This window comes from Photinus pyralis, unplaced genomic scaffold (assembly GCF_008802855.1).
Source record: "Photinus pyralis isolate 1611_PpyrPB1 unplaced genomic scaffold, Ppyr1.3 Ppyr1.4_LG10, whole genome shotgun sequence".
NCBI lineage: Eukaryota > Metazoa > Arthropoda > Insecta > Coleoptera > Lampyridae > Photinus > Photinus pyralis.
The window spans coordinates 4,122,962-4,145,991 of NW_022170250.1; the positions used below are offsets into that span (position 1 = coordinate 4,122,962).

A 23,030-nucleotide genomic window follows, 5' to 3' on the forward strand; every position below is an offset into this window, starting at 1 on the left:
AAAGAGTATGACTTTCCAAAAAATTGTGTTAGAACCTCAGTACTCCTATGACAAGGTTCGCAATTGGTCTCTTTTTTAGACATTGGTCTCTTTTTTCAATGCTGGTCTCTAAAAGTCTCTATTTTTCATATTTGGTCTCTAAAGTCTCTAAATTTTGCATGTTAAAAAAGTATAATTCATAATTGATAAACTGCAGAAATGTTACAGGAGAATGGTAGGTAGTCCTGGCGTAGGTACCCTATACTTTGAAGGTGTGCCAGACGGCCACCAAATTTCGCTGTCTAAAAGGCCCCCCCCCCCCCACGAATTATTTCCTGAGATGCTGTTTTTGAAAGTAAAACGTGCATAACTTTTACATACGACAACCAATTGATCTCAACGAAAGGAACCGTTTTCTACCAACTACTGCTCTTTTTTCTGTCCTCTTATCAAAGTACGGTGAGGAGGGGAAGGGGGGGGGTGGAACTAGTTTTATCCTTCATGGTACTCTAATGAAAGGTCTCGACGAAAGGAATTAATTTCTACCAACCATAGCCCTCCTCCTCGACCTCTTATCGCGATCGGGTATATTCCCTTATACCTCGAGAACGGATTGTCGGAAGAGGGTACTCACATAGGGCCATTGGGACGTCTGCAAGAAGTATATCCATTGGTGATGTCAAAATAAAGCTATTTGGGTTAAAAAAAAATGCGTTTTATCCTCACAAGAGTTGTGCACAACTTATACTTGTTTAGATATATTGCCGTTTATGTATCTCATCTATTACAAAATAAATATTTTTTGCTTAACTTTGTATGGAAATTGGTTCTCGAAGGTCTCTAAATGGTCTCTATTTTTAAATATGTAATTAGAGACCAAGTCTCTATTTTTTTGCTAAAATCAGTTGCGAACCCTGCTATGATGATATTTGAAAAACTATAAGCAGAGAGGAGGGGGTTGAAAACCACTCGGCAAAATACAATTTTTAACAGTTTCCCTTCTGGCGGTGTTCTCGAAGTGGCGATAAATCTGTCATCAACCCCCCCCCCCCAGGCTGCCGCTAACACCTTCCACAAATCGTTTATGCTTTAAAACTTTCATGACTGTTGTTGGGGAAGGATTGTAAGATCTTCTTAGAGGACGTAGTACTGGTGGGGGTTAAGGTAACACTTCAGTACTCTTATGATGGTATTCTGAAAACGACAATGGAACTGTCGTGTACTGGAGGGGGGGGGGGTAAAACGTATTACCGGTGGGTACCCCCAGCGAAATGAAAGAGTCAGATTATTATTTCCAAGAAATGTTGTTTAGTAGCGGTGGGAGGGGGTTCAAGTTGTTGGGAAGGATTATGAGATCCTCTTCTCCGTATCGCAGAAAACATAGAACCGGAGTGTCTGGAATATCCCCCCAGCAATCCATAAGCATACGGGGCCAGGTCAAAAAGTTATTGGACCTAACCTCATTTTTTGAAATGGAACACCCTGTATATTTTAATCTAAAAAAATGCATATTCAATTCTCTTAAAAAATGTACCTAATACACAATAATATCACTTATAATTGTCAATACTCGCACCGTAGCCTGAGTCACTATGCTCATTCAGGTGTCTGTGTGGGTGGCTCTGGCACCTGATCCAAGAAAAACCAGAGTGATTTATATGCGCAAACTGTGCAATGTCAACTTTCTTATTTATGGAAATCTTTTTAGCGCATTTTCGAACTTTCTCTGTCCGAGGGCTTAACTACTCCTACAGTTTTCAAGTTATTAAGTTCGTTCTTTTTGCATTCGGTAGCGTATAGCTCTAGCACCTGAGCCAAGGAAAATCTTGACAATTAAACTGGGCATGCGCAGACTGCGCAATGTTAACTTCCTTATTTATGGAGGCATTTCTTTGAAATTTTATCCAAAGATGCTTTTAGTGTAAACAAACATATCGCATATTGTAAACATCAGATTAATATGCGCAGGCTGCGCAATGTCAACTTTTTTATTTATTAATATACTAGCTGACCCGACGGACGGTGTCCTCTTTCTTAGCTATGAATACCTACCTATTCAATTCGGACTGGAATAAATAATTACAAAAAATAATTTCAAAAAATTTGCTGTGGCTAGTTATACAGGTACCAGATTTTGACATACTTGCTCCAAAATCTCTCAATCTCTCCCCAAAATAATAAAAAATAAACGCACTAACTTCTAGTTGCTTTTGGAGATTCAGAGCTACCAACGTACCTTTTTTTTTGTTGCGCCAAATGCTGTAATTTGAAAGCAATTATTGTATTTCTGGATATGAGTCAAAAAATGTATAGAATCTGGCCCATTTCCGGTGGCGGTACCAATGGCGTCAATTTCACTTGGCCACTGCCGCAACATAATCCCGGGGATTCAGTAGCTTTGCAAAGTGGACACACAAAGTTCTTTGGTCTAATAGCAATGATTTACTGTAAACTGTAATCGATTGCTACGTTATAATTAAATGCAACTCGACAGGGATTAAAATTAAATTAAAATTCAACTGAAAATAGAAATTGACTCCTGTTTCTTGTATAATTATGTACCTATACCACGTGTTTATTCTATCAACACTTACCAAAAATGGATATTGGCGAGGATATTGGGTATATCAAACTTTTAATACAAAAGGCGTTATTGCGGTGAAATATCCTCGAAACTTCTCAAAACACTCACTGAAATCTGGATCAACTATCTGATCGAATTGACAGCACACTATGATATGAATAAATTAATTTTTTGACAGATATATGCCGATCCATTGTCGATCGATGTAGCTGTTAAAACAATTGCCGTCGCATCGTCAAACGCGCGTAATTTAAATAGTCGTTAAGTTTTCTCCAATTTTCTGCGCGATTTTCTTAGTTTTTCTTTCCATAAGAACCTTCTACAGAGTATTAGAAAACTTAAAAAAAAGGTCAATGAAATCGGTAAAGTCGTTCTAAAGTTATTGTGTGACCAAAAGAAACAGGGGTTCATTTTTATATATAGAGATTTTGTCGATATTTTAATCACAGATATTTCTGGTGAAGGCAAACATATCGCGTATAGTAAAAATCATATTTGCGCATGCGCGGACTGCACAATGGCAATTTTCTTATTTATGGATATATTTCTTTCAAATTTTAATCAAAGTTGCGTCTCGCATATTGTAAACATTAGATTAATGCGCGCTTGCGCAGGATGCGCAATATCAACTGTTATTATCGAGATATCTTTCTGAAATTTTTATCACAGATGCTTCTGTTAAAGGCAAACATAACTGAAAAATTAGATGTGCGCATGCGCAGTCAAGATATTTCTTTGAAATTTTAACCATAGATGCTTCTAGTAAAGAAAAACATAGCGCACGTAGCTATGACCTTTTGGGAAGTCCTGATCAATTCATGGAAAATGCGCTGAAGTTACTCGCCTTAGGGCGAAAAACTTTTTACTTGTTTTTTAAATTCAATCCAAAAGTTATTGATGTACAATTCAATGTCATATTTCTCCTGTAGGAAATAAATCATCAATTTCCTCTCAATATCTGACCCGAGCAAACAGTGTCTGTCGCAATCAAGCTGTTATCAGCGCGGCTAAACAGACGAAGCGAGACTCGGACGCGTCGAGGAAACGCGAGGAGTTAGCAAAGCGAATAGCGGCGACCAGAAAAAAGTTGCAAAGTGTACGTACAGCAATTTACCGGTGTCTGACCATAAAATATACCTCTCATTTTTCTTAGGTGGGTTACAGTAGTCCGTTGAGGTGCAGCCAGTCGATTCACGACCTGTCGCACATCCCCGAAAAGGACAAATGGAATTCCGCCTCGCGCAAACCAGGTAAGCCGATCGATTTAAAATGCGAATTTAGCAGTAGCTTCTGTTATGTTCTCTCTGTAACCCCCGACCATTTAACATTACTCATTTCCCTTTACTAACGTACTAATACATTTCAAGAATGTGACATGCTTCAAGAATCTCTTCAACTGCCCTCGAGCTTCTCCCTACCTTCAAATCTTCAGCTCTGTGGGTGCTACATGAAAGACTTTATGAAAAATACAAACCCATCTTTCTTCAGCCCCGCTTTTAACAGAGTTGCTTCCAGTAACGATATTGAAGAGAAAGCTCCTGCAGGTAATGTTAAACTGAGCGATCTCGAGAGAAATCCGCGCCCGCGAAAACTTCACTTAGACAAAATGCTCAATAAATATAAGTTGCACAAGAGCCTGCCGGTCTCTCCGGTGAACGAAGAGCGTAGCTTTTCCGATTTCGTCCCGAAGGCGAATGGTCCGAGACGGTCTTTCAGTTACTTTGTTGATTTTGATCAGAACACGTCTACTGTAGACGGTTTCAAGCAGGTATGTAGCGATATTGAGAAGTTTTCCGAAGATTTTTCGAAAAAGAATGAGCAAATGGAGCAGTATTACTCGGCCAAAATTGGCGATATACAAAAAGAGTTGTTGGAGGAGGGTGGTTTTAGCTCAGACTCTTTGGAGGACTGCAGTTTCAATTCTACCCAAATAAAGAAGGCGAAGAAGTACAAACTGCCCCGAAGGTGTCTGTCGAATAACGAAATTTATAGATACCAAATGGACGCATATCAATACGAAATACCAAAAAGTGAAAGCTTCTACTTGAATCCCAGCAACAAAAACTCCCAAGATAGCATACTGTCAGATGACTACGGTGAGCAAAAGACTGAGAGCTACTGTAACAGCTTAGAAAGCGTCCTATCGTGCGAGTCCGACTGTAAGTCCGCACCTTTAGAGGCGCTATTTTCGGCATATAAAAGACCGAGCTGCGCCAGTGTCCAATTAGAGGCGGGCGATTACGGCGGGAGTTTGCCCAAAAATTACAGCGCGCGCATGAAAACCTCCCAAACCCAAACCGACTTCAGCTTCCAAACTCCTCAGGAAATTGTCGCCAAACGCAACCCCTCGAACTCGGACTTTCAGCGGAAATTACTCAAATTTGAAACGTGCATAGCCGACACGTACACCGTCCAACACCGAGCGAGAGATAACAAAAGGAAAGGGATTGCGTTCTTTGTAGATACGGAGGAGAAATGCGCGAGTCAAAAAAAGACCAGTGAGAAAAACCTGAGATGCGCTGGTGACCCGAAGAAGGAGACCAGCAAGGAGAAGTTTAATAATCGTAACGTGATGTATATTCCTAGTTTGGAAACCAAAAATAAGCAATATAAAAGTAAATTTTGTAACGTTTTGAATAATAAACCGGAGTCCAGTGCCGATATTTATGAGAGCGGATTAAAGTTGATCGGTAAGTTGATACTTTCCGTTTGTTCTATTTCTGATAACTTCGCCAGTTTCAAGTTTTTGACATAAATAGGGGTTGAATTCAATTATTAATTACCATAAACATTACTTTTCTTTAAAACGTTTATACAACTCATTAAAACTGACTCGGCAAGTGCTCCATTTGAGTTTTTGATAGTAGTCTGTTTTTAGCCATCTAACGCACCTCTCGTATTCATTTATATTTCAGTAGATTTAAAGGTGTACATTTTTCAAAAATCAAAAAATTGTCATTTGCAGAACGTTTTCTTAGTTAAAAAAGAGAGAAAAATGTTTATTACCAAAGTCTTTATAATGAATAAATTAAACAAACAGCAAACGAGCTCCTGGGTATGGCTATAGCATGTGCAAAACCAAATTTTAAACCTGATGTTAGTTTTGTTTCTATTTAATGTGTATATGTATGAAATTTCATTTAATTGCTTCCATAATAAAAAAGTTGGCACTGCGCATGCGCAAAACCAAATTTGGAAACTAGTGTTAAATTTTCTTTTATTCCAAGTGGCTATGTATCAAATTTCATTTAAATACCATCATAAATAAAAAAGTTTGCAATTCGACTTATAAATGGTCGAGATGCGCAAAGCCAAAGGGCACTATGAATGCTAATCGATTAGGCTAAAGCTGTGGGCATATTGAATTTCATGCAATTCGGTTCATAACTAACGGAGATGTCAAAAGGGCTTACTTTATTTTTTGGTCTACATTGCCAATTCACGAACTCCGATCTACAAATTTGATAAAAAATCCACCTGCAAAATTTCATCCTAATTGGTCCATTCGTTTATGAGGTATCGTGCTAATGGACGCACGGACAGACACCGCAAAATTATAATCTCGCTAGGAGCTCGTTAATAATCTGCCGTTTTCAAAAAGATTATAGGGATAGCTAATAAAGGTCTCGGACTTAACCTCATTTTTTTAAAGGGACACCCTGTATATTTTAAAGATAACATTAAATTCGCTCTTTAAAAATATGACATACCAGGGATAGTATGCAAAAAAGATTCAAGTGAATTCTAAAATATTCAATAAAGATACAAAAATATTAACATTTAGCAAAATTTAAAGAAAGGTTTCAAATGATTGCAACAATTACAAAAAATGTCAAACAAATTTTGAATTTTTTAAAAATCTTTTTGACATTTTTGAATACATTCCGTAAAGTGAGTGGAAATTCAGTTTTAAAAATCCGATCGCAGATAAAGGTTGGGAAACTATTTTTTTATTTTTTTGGTTGATGGGAACTATTGTGCTTTCAAAAAATTTAAAAATCATGATGTATTCAGAAATGTGGCAGAGTGGGCAAGTTTGTTATTTTCAAAAAATTAATCGTGATTTTTTCAAAAATGTGACAAGTGGGAAATCTTTAAGGGAGCTTTTTGAAATACTATCGGAATCAGTTACACAAAAAGTACTTTTTCAGCTTTAAAATACAAATATTGAGGAACAATTTTTTGAACATTTTGTTTTATGGTTACAAAGAACTATCATATTTTCGAAAAATTTAAAACTCGCGATCTGCAAAATCACAACAAACAAATGTATCCCAAAAATTATGCACGCGCAAAGAAATAGATGTTTAATCATGGCATCAATTTAAAAAAACCGAGATTCCTCTAAAGAAGGTTTCTCCATTTGTAATATTCTGAGAATTAAAAACAAGGTGTTCAAAAATTTGGCAGAATGTTTAATTTTTGGAAAAAAATTGAAACTCGCGTAGCTAAAGTAAGGATCGAGTAACTAATTTTTTTTAAATTTTATTGATGTAAACTTAAAAATTGTGTGATGAATTTAATATATAGTATGACCCTAAATTTTACTATTTGAAAGGAATACAGAAAAATGTTTTTAAAAAAGCTTTTTTATAATGTGACCTAACCTCATTTTGTTAAACGGAACACCCTGTATATTTTAATCTAAAAATGTAACATTAATTTCTCTCTTCAAAAATATAGCATACCAGGAATAATACTCGGAAAAGATTCAAGTGATAAAAAATTCAAAAAATGTAAACGCTAAAAAATGGTTCAAATGAGTCACAAAATACAAAAAAATTCCAAAAAATTTTTTTTACTGATTTTAGAAAAGAGAATTTAATGTACAGGGTGTCTCACTAATAATGGTCATAGGTCATATCTATGGAACCGTTAATTGCACAGCTTCATGAAAGAAATTTTGTTAACAAAAGGGGCCAAGAGAAATCGCTGGAAATTATTTTCAAATTTCTAACTTCGCCGCTAGAGGGCGTACGATTCGTGGTTAAGTTAAAGTCACTAGATATATAAAGTACCGCAATCATCCGCCATTTTTGGTCAAATTTGCTGCCAACTTGAAAAAATTGACAAATAAAATCTGAATAGCTGTAATTTTTATAGCCTAACTTCATAGTACTGTACGTGAGACTGCGATGGCTTTTGCAAATGGCGGACAGTAGTTTCCTGTTCCAGTGGCGTACCTACCTTAGAGTTGTACAAGGATACAATTATAAAGAATTTTACACGAAAACAATTTAAACCCCCCATGTGTCTACTCTGCCTATGACTTTTGTTTAGCTAACCTCAAACTACATTCCGATAAAAAATTGTAAATTTACATGTACTATATAAAAATAATATTGGTACTTACACATGAAATGTAATTCCCAAACTTTAATTTTTTTCCGTTTTGGAGCAACCACAAGCACAACAACTAACCATTATTTTATGTCACTGAAAAAACCACAACAAAAATGAGTCATAAGTGGCTTTTCCAAATGGCCGACTTCCGTCCCACTCTCTCTTGTATACAACCTGAGTAATGCTCCTTCCTGGGCATCGATTCCCGAAGTTAGTCGATATGCTCCGTGATGTGCATGTGATGTGACCGGCTGCCATGACGTCATGATCGTATACGATAGGGATAAGTTCAAGTCTAGCTGCATTCCCGAATCGTGGACAAACTTTATGCGCTAACCAATCACAGACAAGAATTGAACTGTCATTTGTCAGTTTTGTATTTTGTTTTGTTTTTGTATTATGGATACTGCTATTAATAACCAGAAAATCCTCGAACTATTCCATGTTTTATTTCACAGAAAATATGTGAATTTATAGGTTAGAGCACTATAGGTCAGTCGATGTGAACAAAGCACATCTTCGAGAATCGACACCCTGGTATTCTTTATTCATTGATAAAAATATATACAGATATCTCCAAACAGGTGGAACAATCCCTAACATTAAAGTTACTAGAATCTGGTAACTTCCGCCATTTTTGGGCAAAAATCATGCGTTCTCTCTATAACACACGAGCCCAATGAATTGCGGTACTTTCTATATTTAGTGACTTTAGGTTAAGTAGAAAAATGTCCTTTTTTCTAAAATATACCCAACAAACATGCATAGCAATCTTGTATCGATTTTGCATCATTTTGATGCAGCACATATTGCTGTAGCTCATAAAATATTGGGGGGGGGGGGGGGGGGGACATCTCTTTAAGGAATTGAACGTAACTTCGGATTAGGTTAACAGATTTTCACATAGTAGATCTTGTTGGAAAGAGCTCTCTTCGTGCAATCAGATTTTACATGAATAGAATTTTTTTAGTAAATGTGATGAGTGGTAGAGGGCGCCATGTGACTAACACGGAATTAAAATTTGTAAATGTTAGTATTTTCGCCATATCTCTGCTTAGAAAACAGATTTCAAAAACCGGTTTTCGCTGATATTCTCACTTTTTCATCTTATTTGATAATCTCATATAGTAATTGTATCGTTCCATTTGAAATTTAAAAAAAAAACTGCAAAGTTTATGTTAATGTCACATCGCGCCCTCTGCCACTTATCACATTTACTAAAAAGACTTTATTCATGTAATTCTAAGAAGAGAGATGTTTCCAACAAGACCTATTATGTGAAAATCTGTTAACCTAATCCAAAGTTACATTCAATTCCTTAAAGAGATGTTTCCCCTTCCCACGCCCCTCATATTTTATGAGCTACAGCAATATGTGCTGCATCAAAATGATGCAAAATTGCTGTGCATGTATTTTTTATGCATGTTTGTTGAGTATATTTTAGAAAAAAGGTCATAGCTTAACCATGAAACATACGCCCTCTAGCGACGAAGCTAGAAACTTTATTTTCCAGCGATTACTCTTGGCCCCTTTTGTTAACAAATTGTTTTTCCCACAGCTGTGCAATTAACGGTTCCATAGATATAGCCTGTGACCATTATTAAAGAGCTACTAGCGGGTTTATAATTTTGCGGTGTTTGTCCGTCCGTCCGTTAGCACGATAACTCATACGCGAATGGACCAATTACGATGAAATTTTGCAGGTGGATTCTTAATCAAATTTGCAGATCGGAGTTCGTGAATTGGCAAGGTAGACCAAAAAATAAAGTAGGCCCTTTTAACATCTCCGTTAGTCATGAACTGAATTGCATGAAATTCAATATGCGCATAGCTTTAGCATATATAACATTATAACATATTAACATACATATATAATTTCAAAAATCGAGCCTAATCGATCAGCATTAACAGTGCTCTTTGCGCATCTCGACCATTTACAGACCGAATTGCAACCTTTCTTATTTATGAAGGTATTTAAATGAAATTTGATACATAGCCACTTGGAATAAAACAAAATTTAACGCCAGTTTCAAAATTTCATTTTGCACATGCGCAGTGCCAACTTTCTTATTTATGGAGGAATTTAAATGAAATTTGATACATAGCCACTTGGAATAAAACAAAATTTAACGCCAGTTTCAAAATTTCGTTTTGCGCATGCGCAGTGCCAACTTTCTTATTTATGGAGGGATTTAAATGAAATTGATACTTAACCACTTGGAATAAAACCATCGTTTGGGCGCCAACTTGTCTAATGTGATTATTAATTTGTTTTATTTTTGGAGTCAATTTGAGACGAGTAGTCAAATGAATTATTATGTTGAAGTTGCAAACTGGCATTGTTAGAAATAGAAAAAACAGAAAATTTGTTTATTCTAATTAACTGTAGGAAAGAGCAACGAAAACAGCATTTTCATACTAACCGAAAAGAACTCCACGTCCAATCATAACCAAATACAAGAGACATCGAGCCTCGACAGGCATTTATTTACCAAGAATCTTTTCGAAACCGACCGAGTCGCGCACAAGCCTCCGAAGGGCGTGCGTCGAAATAGTTCGAAATCGCGCAAAAACAAAACCACCTACGAGTACATTCGCAAAGAGGACTATCTCAAAAAAATGAACAACTTCCAAAATTCGAAAAACATCTCGTCCGACATCGAAAACCAGGCCGATTCCATTGAAAACACGCTCGAATTTAATTACAAGGAGAAGAACTTGGATCGCGAGTGCGAGTACGGGAACACCTGCAAGGAGGAGAAGAAGATTTTGAACGAACTGTACGACAGTTTGGATAAGTTCGATCTTAACGCGAAAATCGACTATGACTCGCTCGAGGTTAACATAAATCGAGTCCCGACCGATGAGAAATTGTACGACAGCCTCGATTACAACCTGAAGAACGTGTGGGATTCGAACTGCAGTAGCTGGAAGGATAGGCATCCCTTTAATCGTGCCGGAATACAGTCCGCGTTAGAGAACATTAAAATATTGAACGAAATACAGCGAACCGTCAATAAAATCAACTGCTTGGTGGACATTTTTAAGCAAAACATGTACTGCGGGAAAGTGAGAACGCTCTCGCAGATGTACGAGAGGTTAACTAACTCGCACAGTTATTACAACGACTTTCCTACGTTTAGGAAGCGAAATTTGAGCTTGCCTAACTTCGTCGAGAGAAGATTAAACGTTGCAAATGTAGACAGTTGTAAAAATACTAACGTTACAAAAGTTTGTTGCGAAGACTTAGGATCCGCTTCAGTAGTTCAAGGTGATTAATATAGATGTCAGCATGAGCAATGTATAAAGGCTATGTGAAGCTGCAGAAGCAACCCCCTTAATCAGTTGCTTTCTCCCCGCTTTGTGTCGCACCTATCTGTGTATAAACGGGTCAACAGGTTCTTTGTCTAACACCTTCTATGTGCTTTCTTTCTCGGTCTAGTGGTAGCTTAGTCCTAATTGTATTGTGCGTTTGTTTCGTCGTAATAAGTTTCGTTTTTTCTTGTGCATGGTTTCAGCGCATACTGACACGGAGAGTCACGATAACAGTCTTCGTAGAGCATGCAGTTTGAGCGATCTAAGCATGCACGGTCCCGTTACGCATAAAAATAAGATCGAGCAAGGTAAGGTGAAGCATCGTCGAGACTTCATTCGATTTTACATTAGGCGCTTCTGTTTGTCCAGTCAGCATGTGCTAATTGTGACGTAAAAATGTAATTCGCATTTTAAAACTTCTACTGGTTTCAGTCAAAGCCGCCAAACCCGTCCCGGGAAGGAGTAACTCGCGTTACGCCAAAAACACCCAAATTATAAGAAGTAGCTCGACCGGCGTTCTAAACCAATCCGACTCCGATAACGAGAACTCCGATAAAAAACCTCAAAGTAGACTCATGCGGCCTACGATTAGCTCCCAAAACAAAGTAACGTCCAGTAAAAATCTCGCCATAAGGAAACGACAGGCGTATTCTGTCAGTACGTATTGACTGACGCGATGTTTGTTGCTCGACGATTACATTTCCCAATTTTAGTGAATTTAAGCACAGTCGGACAGGAGGATAGTTCCTCGGAGGAGAACGAAAAAATGCCCGTCAAACCGATCGCTCCGCCTCGCACTAGAAATTTAACTGATAGCAGTCAAAGTATGATCGTCCCGCCTCGACGGCATACTTCTAATAAAGAAAAGGCGAAAAGTGAGTTGGTATTTTAAATTTTGGGAGCGAGGTGAGGGGGGGTACCGTTACAAAATGTATAGGACTATTGTTATGCCCCTGGCCCTGGCATTCTCCTCCGATATACCATTCTCAAGCTTGAAGTTTTGACAGCACCCCTTATCCGTACCCTCCCGTTTCCCTTTGTCCGTGCCCTTCTATGTGAAATGCAAACGGTCACTTAAACCACCCACATTCACACCTGTCCATTTAGCTCCGGTCAATAAAATAACTCTTACCATGGGTCGTAATAATAATTCTGAAAAGAAAGAAAGGCACTCAGGGTCCGCAACCGCGCACATGCGATCGATTGAAACAAATTAGTTAAATTACTTTACAAAGTTAGTAACCCTCAAATCCGGTCCCGTCTCCAATTTTCCTTTACAGATACACAAAAAGGCAATTGTAAACTGGTCTTGCGTCTGATTCTTCTTTTATTTTCAATTTTTTGTTTATTGACTGAAATTAAGTGGTAAAAAGAGATTCTTGATAGTTTTCGATAAAATAGGTAACAAGAGCACAGGAATTCAAGAAGGTGCATTGACAATATTAAAGGCTGATTATGCTATACCCACTTGATCCATATTATTCTTACAAAATTAGGAGGGCAGGAATTTAGGAGTGTATGCAGATCAAAGATTTCAAACACCTCCTACCGTATTATGTTCTCCAGATTCTGTTTTGTTAATGGTGTCTTATGAGAATCATGTTAGTTACTTTCGAGACGGGGTCATCAAACCTCTCTTTTTTGACTTGGGGGTGTTAGGGCCCCCAGACTCACAGGTGTGAAATTCTCCTCCAAAATGTTTAGGACTTTTTTCTTGGGAGTGTCAATACACTGTCCTTTTTGTAGGGCATAATACCTAATCCACCAGGGGATACCCCCCATCGTTACACCCCCCAGAACATCAGAAATCGATTTCTTTTTCCTGGGGGAATACCCTCCGGTGTATTATTTATTATGCCCCAAGGAAGGAAAGTCTGATGACACTCCCAAGAATATTATTATAAATGTATATTATTCATAAAAGAAAACATTGCTGATTACCAGTTTTCATGTAACATACATCAATACTCTACTAGATTTAGAGCTCAAAATCTATTCGACTTACAACATCTCAGAACTGTAGTAACTATTACGGGATAAAATGTTATAATAAGTTTCCCTCAAATCTGAGACTTTTCTCTTTCAATAAATTAAACAAGTATAAATTGTGCACAACTCTTGTGCAGATAAAGCGCATTTTTTTTCACCGAAATAGCTTCGTTTTGACATCACCAATGGATATATTTCTTGCAGACGTCTCAATCGCCCTTTGTGAGTACCCTCTTCTAACAATCCGTTCTTGAGGTGTAAGGGAATATACCTGATCACGATAAGAGGTCGAGGAGGAGGGCTATGGTTTGTAGAAATTATTTCCTTTCGTTGAGACCTTTCATTAGAGTACCATGAAGGATAAAACTAGTTCCACTCCCCCCCCCCTCTTCCTCCACCCCGTACTTTGATAAGAGGACAGAAAGAAAGGCAGTAGTTGGTAGAAAACGGTTCCTTTCGTTGAGCCCTTTAAGTAGAATACAATGAGAGATAAATTTAATTTTTAAACCCCCCCCCTCCCAACCCCTCAGGCCCCGTCGCTCACTGATCTCGAAAAAGAGTCGCACGGGAAAGTTATAGTTTGTACAAACCAATTTATTTCGATGAGACCTTTCATTAGAATATCATGAAGGGTAGAACATGTGTTCCCCCCCCCCGCCCCATTTCCTAAAGTTTAACTAAGCACCACTAAAGGCAAACGTATGCAAAATTTGAGACCAATTGGTTGTCACGTTTTACCTTCAAAAACAGCATTCCATGAAATAATTCGTGGGGGGGGGGGGCTTTTGGACAGCGAAATTTGATGGCCGTTTGGCACACCTTCAGGGTATAGGCTACGTAGGTTTTTTTGCAGTAGGTAGCCTATACCCTGAAGGTGTGCCAGACGGTCATCAAATTTCGCTGCCTAAAAGGGCCCCCTCCCCATGAATTATTTCCTGAGATGCTGTTTTTGAAAATAAAACGTGCATAACTTTTACATACGACAACCAATTGGTCTCAGATTTTGCGTACGCATGCCTTTAGTGGTGCCATGTTCTACCCTTCATGGTATTCTAATGAAAAGTCTCATCTAAATAAATTGGTTTGTACGAACTATAACTTTCCCGTGCGACTCTTTTTTGAGATCAGTGAGCGACGGGGCCTGAGGGGGGGGGGGGTTAACAGATAATTTTATGTCTCATTGTATTCACATTAAAGGTCTCAACGAAAGGAACCGTTTTATACCAAGTACTGCCCTTCTTTCTGTCCTCTTATCAAAGAACGGGGTGGATGAAGGGGGGTGGGAGTAGAACTAGTTTTATCTTTTATGGTACTCTAATGAAAGGTCTCAACGAAAGGAATCAATTTTTACCAACCATAGCCCTTCTCCTCGACCTCTCATCGTGATCGGCTATATTCCCTTATACCTCAAAATGGATTGTCGAAAGAAGGTACTCACAAAGGGCGATTGAGACGTCTGCAAGAAATATATCCATTGGTGATGTCAAAACAAAAGCTATTTCAGTTAAAAAAATGCCTTTTATCTGCACAAGAGTTGTGCGCAATTATACTGATTTTCTTTTGTAGTACGTTTTTGTTTGTTTTTAAGTGTTCGTTTTATCTACACTACTTGACGAATCTGATATAGTCGCAGCACTATCATAGAATATTTACATTATTATTATAGAAAATAATCATACAGACGCTGATCTTCCTAAATATTTTGTGAGAGAGTTTAACATAGGGGGACCTCCAGGAAAAAGAACCTAGTTTCCTCCCTCCAGCGCATTAGGAGTTGATTTCTTCCCTGCACATGTTGACGCTTATGAAACCACCGATAGGGGGAGTACGGAAAAAATTGCAGATCTCTACAGTAGGTTTTGAAATTCTTTAGTTACGCCAATAGATCGACAGACACTGAAACCCTAGCGGTCGGTTCCATAATTTAAAAAAAAAGCATCTAGTACGTACCTAACGCAGGTATGCGTGTGTATCGTGCGCCTGCCGAAGGTAACGCCACGGGCTAGTTACATTTACAATGGTTACCCTGATAACGTTATCTTCGTGGTGAATCTCAAGCAAAATCGTCCATACTTATGACGAATTCACATCAGCTTCAATTACGCGAAAATACACTCGATATTATACCATTATGCACTGGAATAAAACGCCAATGTTCGACTGTGTTGATATTAAATTTTGTTGTGAGTAAATGAAACTTGTCTTGGAATTTCCTGCCGAATGCCATTGTGTATAAAATGTTATTTATCGCATAAGATGTGGCACTCAAGTTCGATACACTGACCTTTAACCGACCGTACTGTCAGCTACTTCACCGACTCGAAAATGTTCCATCGCGTAAATCTTTTCGCGGGCAAATAAACGAATAAGGCCGCTAAAAAGTTCTTCTTTGCCGTACAATCCACTAAAATTCGTCTATATCCACACGTATAAAATTACAAGTACCTAGCAATTTGCCATCGCTATTTGAATCTCGCCCAATAGAAATACGGGAATTTCTGTCACGTGCTCAGCTTTGCGTACAACGGAATGAAACTTCCAGGTCCAAAGTGATCGTGGCAATCGCGCCCGCTTGTCTTTTGATATCGCTCGTTATCGCCCGATATATCTTTGTTCAAGTTCACTATGAAGCGGTACACGTGTAAATTTTCCTACGCTTACCAAAATATAATTTCGAAAAATTACTAAATTTAAGTTTCTTCAAGGTTAATCTTCCGATTTCAGGGTCCGTTAACTTGGCCCCCCCTGAGAGATTTGATTGTCGTATTATTTTAAAATGAATGCGCTCATATGCGCCACTGATAAAAACTCTTGCGCCATTATCGTTTTTTAGAAATCCGAAAAAACATTTGGGGGGGGGGCAAGTGAACGTAGCCCCCCCCCCAGCACGTATTTTGTCGCTTGTAACTAGGTCACCTGATACATTTGGTTATGCGCTCAATTCCGCCACTTGAATTAAAGCTAGCGCCATTACGGTTAAGCCGTGACAAATTTTCAAAAAGTGGGGGGGCCAACTTAGCGTTTTTAAAAGTTACTTTTTTTTAACATGTTTTCATACGAAATGGTACTCTCTGGTATGCGCTGAAATGCGCCGTAAAAAGATATCTTTGCGCCATTCTTGTTAGCTTCCTAGCATGTGCTAGGTAGCTATTGCGATAGCCGTTTTTTGAACATTTCAAAATGTCATCAAATGTCGACGTTTTAGACCATTTTAAGCAACTTTTAAAGAATAAAATTTTTTTCCGTCTGTATGTACGTACGTACGTACGTTTGTTGGCAATTTTCTGAGAAAACGGCTCGACAGATTTTGTTGAAATTTTGTATATATGTTTTAGGCATACCGAACAGAAAAATAACGGGCCGGATTTTTGAAAAAAAATTTTGGAGCGCCATAACGTCATCGAACTTTTTTTTTCAAATAGCAACCTAAAATTTTTATTCTATTATTTGGAAGACCTTATCTTCCTGTGTACAACCTACAAAAAATTGGGCCGGGTTATATTATCAAAAAACGGAGAAAAAAATTGTCAAAGTCAACAAATTGTGTAACGCAACGATCTTGTTTCTGAAGCAATTTAAACGAAATTTCTATGGTAAGTCCCTTCAATAAAAGCAAACAAAATTCATGCGCAAAAATCGTGTTGCGCATGCGCAGAAATGCAATTTTCTTATTTATGGAACAATTTTAACGAAATTTAGATGGTAGGCCCTTTCATCAAATGTTGACGTTTTAGATCATTTTAAGCAACTTTTAAAGAATAAATTTTTCCCGTCTGTAAGTGCGTACATATGTTGGCAATTTTTGGTTTCAGCTAGGAAGCTATTCTGTCAAGAATTAGACACCTGGTTTGGGTATGCGGTGCAGTTATGTTCTAATGGTGCAATTTTAACTCTGTTTGCAATAATCGCCAATAACTCATAGGTATTAACTTACTTAGTTTGGAGTTAATGCATTATGCCGCAATGTAGTTCATGTATTAACGATCCTCTAGATCGTTTATAATTTTGTACTGCTGTATGTCTGCCCGTCTGCCTGTGCACGATAATTTTGTTTAGAAACGTCCGGTCGCTTTGAAAATTGGTACACATGTTCTTAAGGATATCAGAAAGGTCGCTATTGTTTTTTTAGTTACGTAGACTAACGGGCCAAACAGTTACAGCCCAAAAACTGCTCGAACCTTCAAAGAATGGTATCTTTTATAATAAATTCTTGTTACAAAGAATATATAAATGCCCGGTTTTCTGTGTCAGTAAATATTCATTAAACCTCAAACAATTTTGAAGATGAAAAAATAATATTGCACGTGCGCAATCTAATTTTTGTATTTGTTAAGTTGTTTAAATGAAATTGTATGTACGCACCTCGAGTAAAAGTAAAAGTAATGCTAATGGGAATGCGGAGAAGTCAAAGATACTATTAAGACGATGGATGTTAGTGTTATTTGATTTGATCGTCTGTTAATAGTAGTAATAGTAATAGTGAGAAAATGGTCATTCAATTAAAAAAAAAAGTTTTTAGTCTTTGAAGTTTCATAACTTTGGATCTCCATAGGTGCGGTTGTCTGCAACTTAACTTTTTTTTAAGTACACTAAATGAAAGCCCTATTCATTCTCTATGCACTGATAATGGGTTGCTATGACTACAACCGTTTTCAAGTAATCAATTATCAAAGTACCATCTGCATCCGCCATTTCTTTTCTTAAAATCAAAATAACTTAAAAACCATAAGTGGTAGATATCGACATGTGGGTATCAAAAGAACTGAAATTTCACGTAGAATCCAAAAATGTAATAAAAAATAGAGGTTTAAAATAACGAAGTTAGTAGCCACTTCCGGTATTTCCGTAAGTGCGTCCATTTTGGAAATATTTTACATCGATTCGGCCTTCGGAGTAACTCCTAAGTACAATTTTTAAAAACCTACCTATTTTACTTTCCCAGAAACGTTTAACTAAAGCTCCCAAAAAAACACCCTGTATAGTGTTTCTGAAACACTATAATGGTGCAAAGATTTTTGTTTACGGTGCATTTTGGCGCATGATGAAAGGTACGATGTAGTAGAAAAAACATGTTAAAAAACGTAACTTTTGAAAACGTTAAGTTAGCCCCCTCCACTTTTTAAAATTCTTTTATGACTTAACCGTAATGGCGCTAGCTTTAATTCAAGTAGCGCAATTGAGCGCATAACCAGGTGTATCAAGTGGCACAAATACCGGTAGCAAAATGCGTTATGGGGGGTTCCGTTCACTTGGCCCCTCCCAAATATATTTAAGGATAACCAAAAAACAAGAATGGCGCAAAGATATCTTTTTATGGCGCATTTCAGCGCATACCACAGAGTACCATTTCGTATGAAAAGATGTTAAAAAAAAAGTAACTTTTAAAAACGTTAAGTTGGCCCCCCCACTTTTTGAAAATTTGTCACGGCTTAACCGTAATGGCGCTAGCTTTAATTCAAGTGGCGCAATTGAGCGCATAACCAAATGTATCAGGTGACCTAGTTACAAGAGACAAAATACGTACTGGGGGGGGGGCTACGTTCACTTGGCCCCCCCAAATGTTTTTTCGGATTTCTAAAAAACGATAATGGCGCAAGAGTTATTATCAGTGGCGCATATGAGCGCATAACGAGCGCATTCATTTTAAAATAATACGGCTATCAAATCTTTCAGTGGGGGGGCCAAGTTAACGGACCCCCGATTTCAACTTCTTATCTCATCACAGTGCCTCTTCCACCTTTTTACAGCAATATCGACTTCATATAGTGAGACACGAGCGAGTTTACAATCGCGTTAAGACTTTCTCTGGTAACTTTTTGAATCCGGTGGTGCCATCTTGAGACATGTAGCAAAGTCATTTTTGTGTTCGAAACTAACCAGCGGCCAAGTTTTTCATTTGACTATTTCCCAATTTTCTTTCTGAAGTAGGTCAATTTTGAGCTCTTTACAAGGCGACCCTCACAGTGAGTGATTAACACCACTAGGACGTATACGCTATCAGGGGTTGTTGGAAATTCACTTTGGGAACCTTTGCCTTGTCAAGGTTTTCTTCTCTTCTGTCAGTCATAGTCGATTCAAATCCCTGCCTTGCAATTCCTTGATACAGCTTATCAACAATGCAGCTTTGATCACCTCCAGTAACAGTTTTACAAGCACCTTAATCTTGCACTAACCAAAGCGTCACAGTTGATCATTCGCGCCCGCGGCTGTTCCATTACCAACCACCTGGGGGCCCGTCTGAAGAGACCTACACATACCTTCCCATTCACAGTCGTTTTTGCACAATGGGTCATGTTGCTACATGATGTTCCCCGAGTAGAATCTATGTGGTAGTTACTACGTTTACGTAACCCTTCATTTATTTATAACAAATTTCTACAAACGCAGATAATCGTACGGTCACAAATTACGAACGACGAAAATCCACAGACCTGGAGGAGACCTTATTAAGTATGGATTTTCACGGTGTACAAAACATCGACGTTTCAACCGTCCAATGTGAGTATCTCGCCTTGCTCGAGCAAAGGGTAAACGTGTACTTTCCCCGAGCAGTATCCACGCAACTATGCGACGATGTGGCGTACCAGCTGACCAAGGCGTCGAATAACGTCGTGGAACTTTACAGGCGACTGACCGACACCGAAGCGAGCACCAGCGAGCAGCTCGCCAACTTGCAAAAAACCGACATGGTCAAAAACTTAGAGCTGTCAATTGCGCGAACGCTGAGGGTATTGCAAGGTTTGACATTAGAGAAATTAAAGCAAAGTAACGGTAATTTTGATGTGAATCAGACGAATACTGTGAAAAGATTGAACGATTTAGTCTCGCGAGGTTTGCCAAGGATCAAAACGCCGTCGTTAATATGATGCAGCAGTATTCCGACATATTGTTAAGTATGGTACAACAGAAAATACAGAACTCCAATACCTCATGATTTCACGCATCGTCGTCGGGAAAGGGTGCACAAAATGCGAGACTGACCGATTTTATCGTGTTGTGAAGATGTCCTTTTCGTTTTTTTTGTTAAAAATCAATTACGCCCCATATTTTATTAACCCTTTACATTAAAATATTTGCCATTAACTGTGTGTATTTTTAGAGATGAAATTAATCTCGGTAGTTGTATTAAAAACATCTTCCAAGTAACTTGTTTATTCATTCCACTTATATTGGCTGTAATTATAACATAGATTGTAGCGCCATGTGTTTTGAATGTGTCGTTAAATCCAAACCGAGGAATGAGAGCTTACAAAACTAGTCCGTAACATTCGTACTGTGTATATTATTTAGAATAATTTTATCTAGTTTTAGATTGTACGTATTTTGTTGTACATTTTTTTAATATTGTTTATAGTCTCTGAAGTCTCGTTTACCTGATATTTATAACTTATGTCAAATTGTTAATGATTTCAAAGCAAACTGTAAAGTACATTGTTTTAATAAATCCTTTTGTTTGGAGTATTTTGATGGGTCCATATGGATAAGAAGAAACAAGCAGACCGAACTTTTGATCAATATAATATCCGAAAAAGGAAAGCACCCGCAATCTAACCAATAAGAATGGATTGAAGGGAGGGGATTGGTGAAGCCATTGGAAGTGGAAACTCGTAGGTTTGATTGGGGGGGGGGGTGAGATAGGAAGACGAGGGAGGGATGAAGCAGTTGAAGGGCCTGAAGAAAATAAAAAAAAGGTAAAGAAAGTATGTGAAAACAGAACATGGCGTGTACGGTGAACGAGATACGCCCTGTATGTAGGTAGTGTAGTGTGAAAATTACATGGCCTTGTAGGCAAATTTACCTAAAAACAAGATATGTGGAAATTATTGAATCGCCACTCATTTATCGCACATAGATTCTATACTGAAGAGCTTTGATTAGCGTAATCCCGCTCTTGCAAGATGGGTAGCCCGCCCCTGGTTTCGGGGGTTCGAGCCTACAGTTCAATGTCGAAGACAATCACGGAATTATAGGTGTTGGCTCAATTTTGACTACAGTTTCATTCACGGAGAAAATGTTAGTTACAAACAACAAGTCAGTACAAAAATCAAACGAATCGGTAATTTCCACATATCAAAATAGAATGATCAAACCTTATATGAATGTTACTTCAGGGACAAGACCAAGTAATCAACATCAATAAACATAAATATGCAAAACACAAACACGATATAAAAAAATGCTAAGATTACTACCTGCATTAAAAAAACAATATAACAAACATTTATGGAGCGACGCGTTCACGACCGCCATTCAAGACAAGATGCCAAACGTAACCCCCGTTGGTGCTTTTTAGGTGGCGCCATATATATAAGAGAAGATGGGTGGCGCAGGCAGCTTTTCCCCACCTAGAAATTGCATGGTTGTCAACTCTCAAAAATGTATATGTATCGTCGTAAGTTGGAACCTCTCGGAAGGTAGTTTAAATTTGGCAAAGTTGCGTATTTTAATGCTGAACAAAATGCAGTTTTGAAACTTACAACATTCCGACTACTTTCGGAGATATCCGGATATCTCCGAAAGTAGTCGGAATTTTTTAAGTTTGAGAGGTTCCACCCTGTATACACAACTTACGACGATACATACATTTTTGAGACCATACAATTTCTAGGTGGGGAAAAGCTGCATGCGCCACCTAGAAAGCACAAACGGGGGTTACGTTTGGCATCTTGTCTTGAATAGCGGTCGTGAATGCGTCGCTCCATAAATGTTTGTTGTTATTTTGTGTTATTTAATGCAGATAGTAATTTTTGCATTTATTTATATCGTATTTGTGTTTTTTGTATGCCGCATTTTATATTTTTTGTGTGTTTGAATCTTTGTTTTTGAAATTTACTGGGTTTAACCGCAATGCAGAATAATATGTGTGATACCATTATGCTATTGTTTGTAATTGTTTACGTTTTTGGTGTAATGCTTGCTAAATTTATGTTTTTTGATGTTGATTACTTGGTGTTGTCCCAGAAGTAACATTCATATAAGGTTTGATCATTTTATTTTAATATGTGGAAATTATCGATTCGTTTGATGTATGTACTGACTTGTTTGTTACTAACAATTTTCTCCGTGAATGAAGCAGTCACGGGGGTGGTAAAAACTGTAACCATTTGAAGTACGACACCTAATTGCTTGATTGTCTTATTGACATTCAACTGTAGGCCCGAACCCCAGAAACCAGGGGTGGGCTACCCATCTTGCAGGAGCGGGATTACGCTAATCAAAGCTCTTCAGTTTAGAATCTATGTGCGACAAATGATTGGCGATTCAATAATTTCCACATATCTTGTTTTTAGTCAAATTTGCCTACAAGGCCATGTAATTTTCCATCTTGCTTTTAACAACAGGACTTTATTGCACTAAAGATGAGTCCCATCCTGTACTCTTAACCCTTGCTCAAAATTTAGGTAGGTACCTCTGCTACTACCTGATCCATTGTTCCCAAAAACTTGCTTTTAACCTTGAGTGTAACCAACATTGTATATAGGTATGCATTTACTATTCTTTGTTAACTACTGCTTAAACTTTTCCAAAATATTTTGTTAATTAACTTTTGGACTGTATTAATCAAACTGCGAGGTTTTTCTTACGTCGTACTCTTTTTACCCTTATCAGTTACTTTTGCGAGAGTACGCCGCCTTTTGGCTTTGTTTGCTTTGTTTATATTAATGTACATCAACTAAATTTCCGGGCTTTTACAATCATAATAATTACGATCATCATTAAACAAACTTTTCAAAATTTCAGTGTATTATTTAACGTTCCTTCCCTACTTCAGGTCATAGCGTTGTTTATAATAACGTAAGGGGGCCCTGCCTTAGATGTT

General features: G+C 37.9%; 1 protein-coding gene across 3 annotated transcripts in view; it reads left to right on the forward strand.

The window, feature by feature from the left end:
• Nucleotides 1-20,356, forward strand: part of LOC116162536 (mitogen-activated protein kinase-binding protein 1) — a gene marked incomplete at its 5' end in the record, with an annotated part of 34,395 nt that extends 14,039 nt beyond the window's left edge. For 2 of the 3 annotated variants that reach the window (XM_031476170.1, XM_031476171.1), the window contains 8 exon segments: nucleotides 3,493-3,659; nucleotides 3,717-3,813; nucleotides 3,931-5,253; nucleotides 10,296-11,177; nucleotides 11,654-11,878; nucleotides 11,935-12,096; nucleotides 19,598-19,708; nucleotides 19,763-20,356. In XM_031476170.1, the coding sequence (XP_031332030.1) occupies nucleotides 3,493-3,659; nucleotides 3,717-3,813; nucleotides 3,931-5,253; nucleotides 10,296-11,177; nucleotides 11,654-11,878; nucleotides 11,935-12,096; nucleotides 19,598-19,708; nucleotides 19,763-20,076 (3,281 nt within the window). 3 annotated transcript variants of the gene reach the window in all.
• Between the last annotated feature and the right edge of the window lie 2,674 nt (nucleotides 20,357-23,030).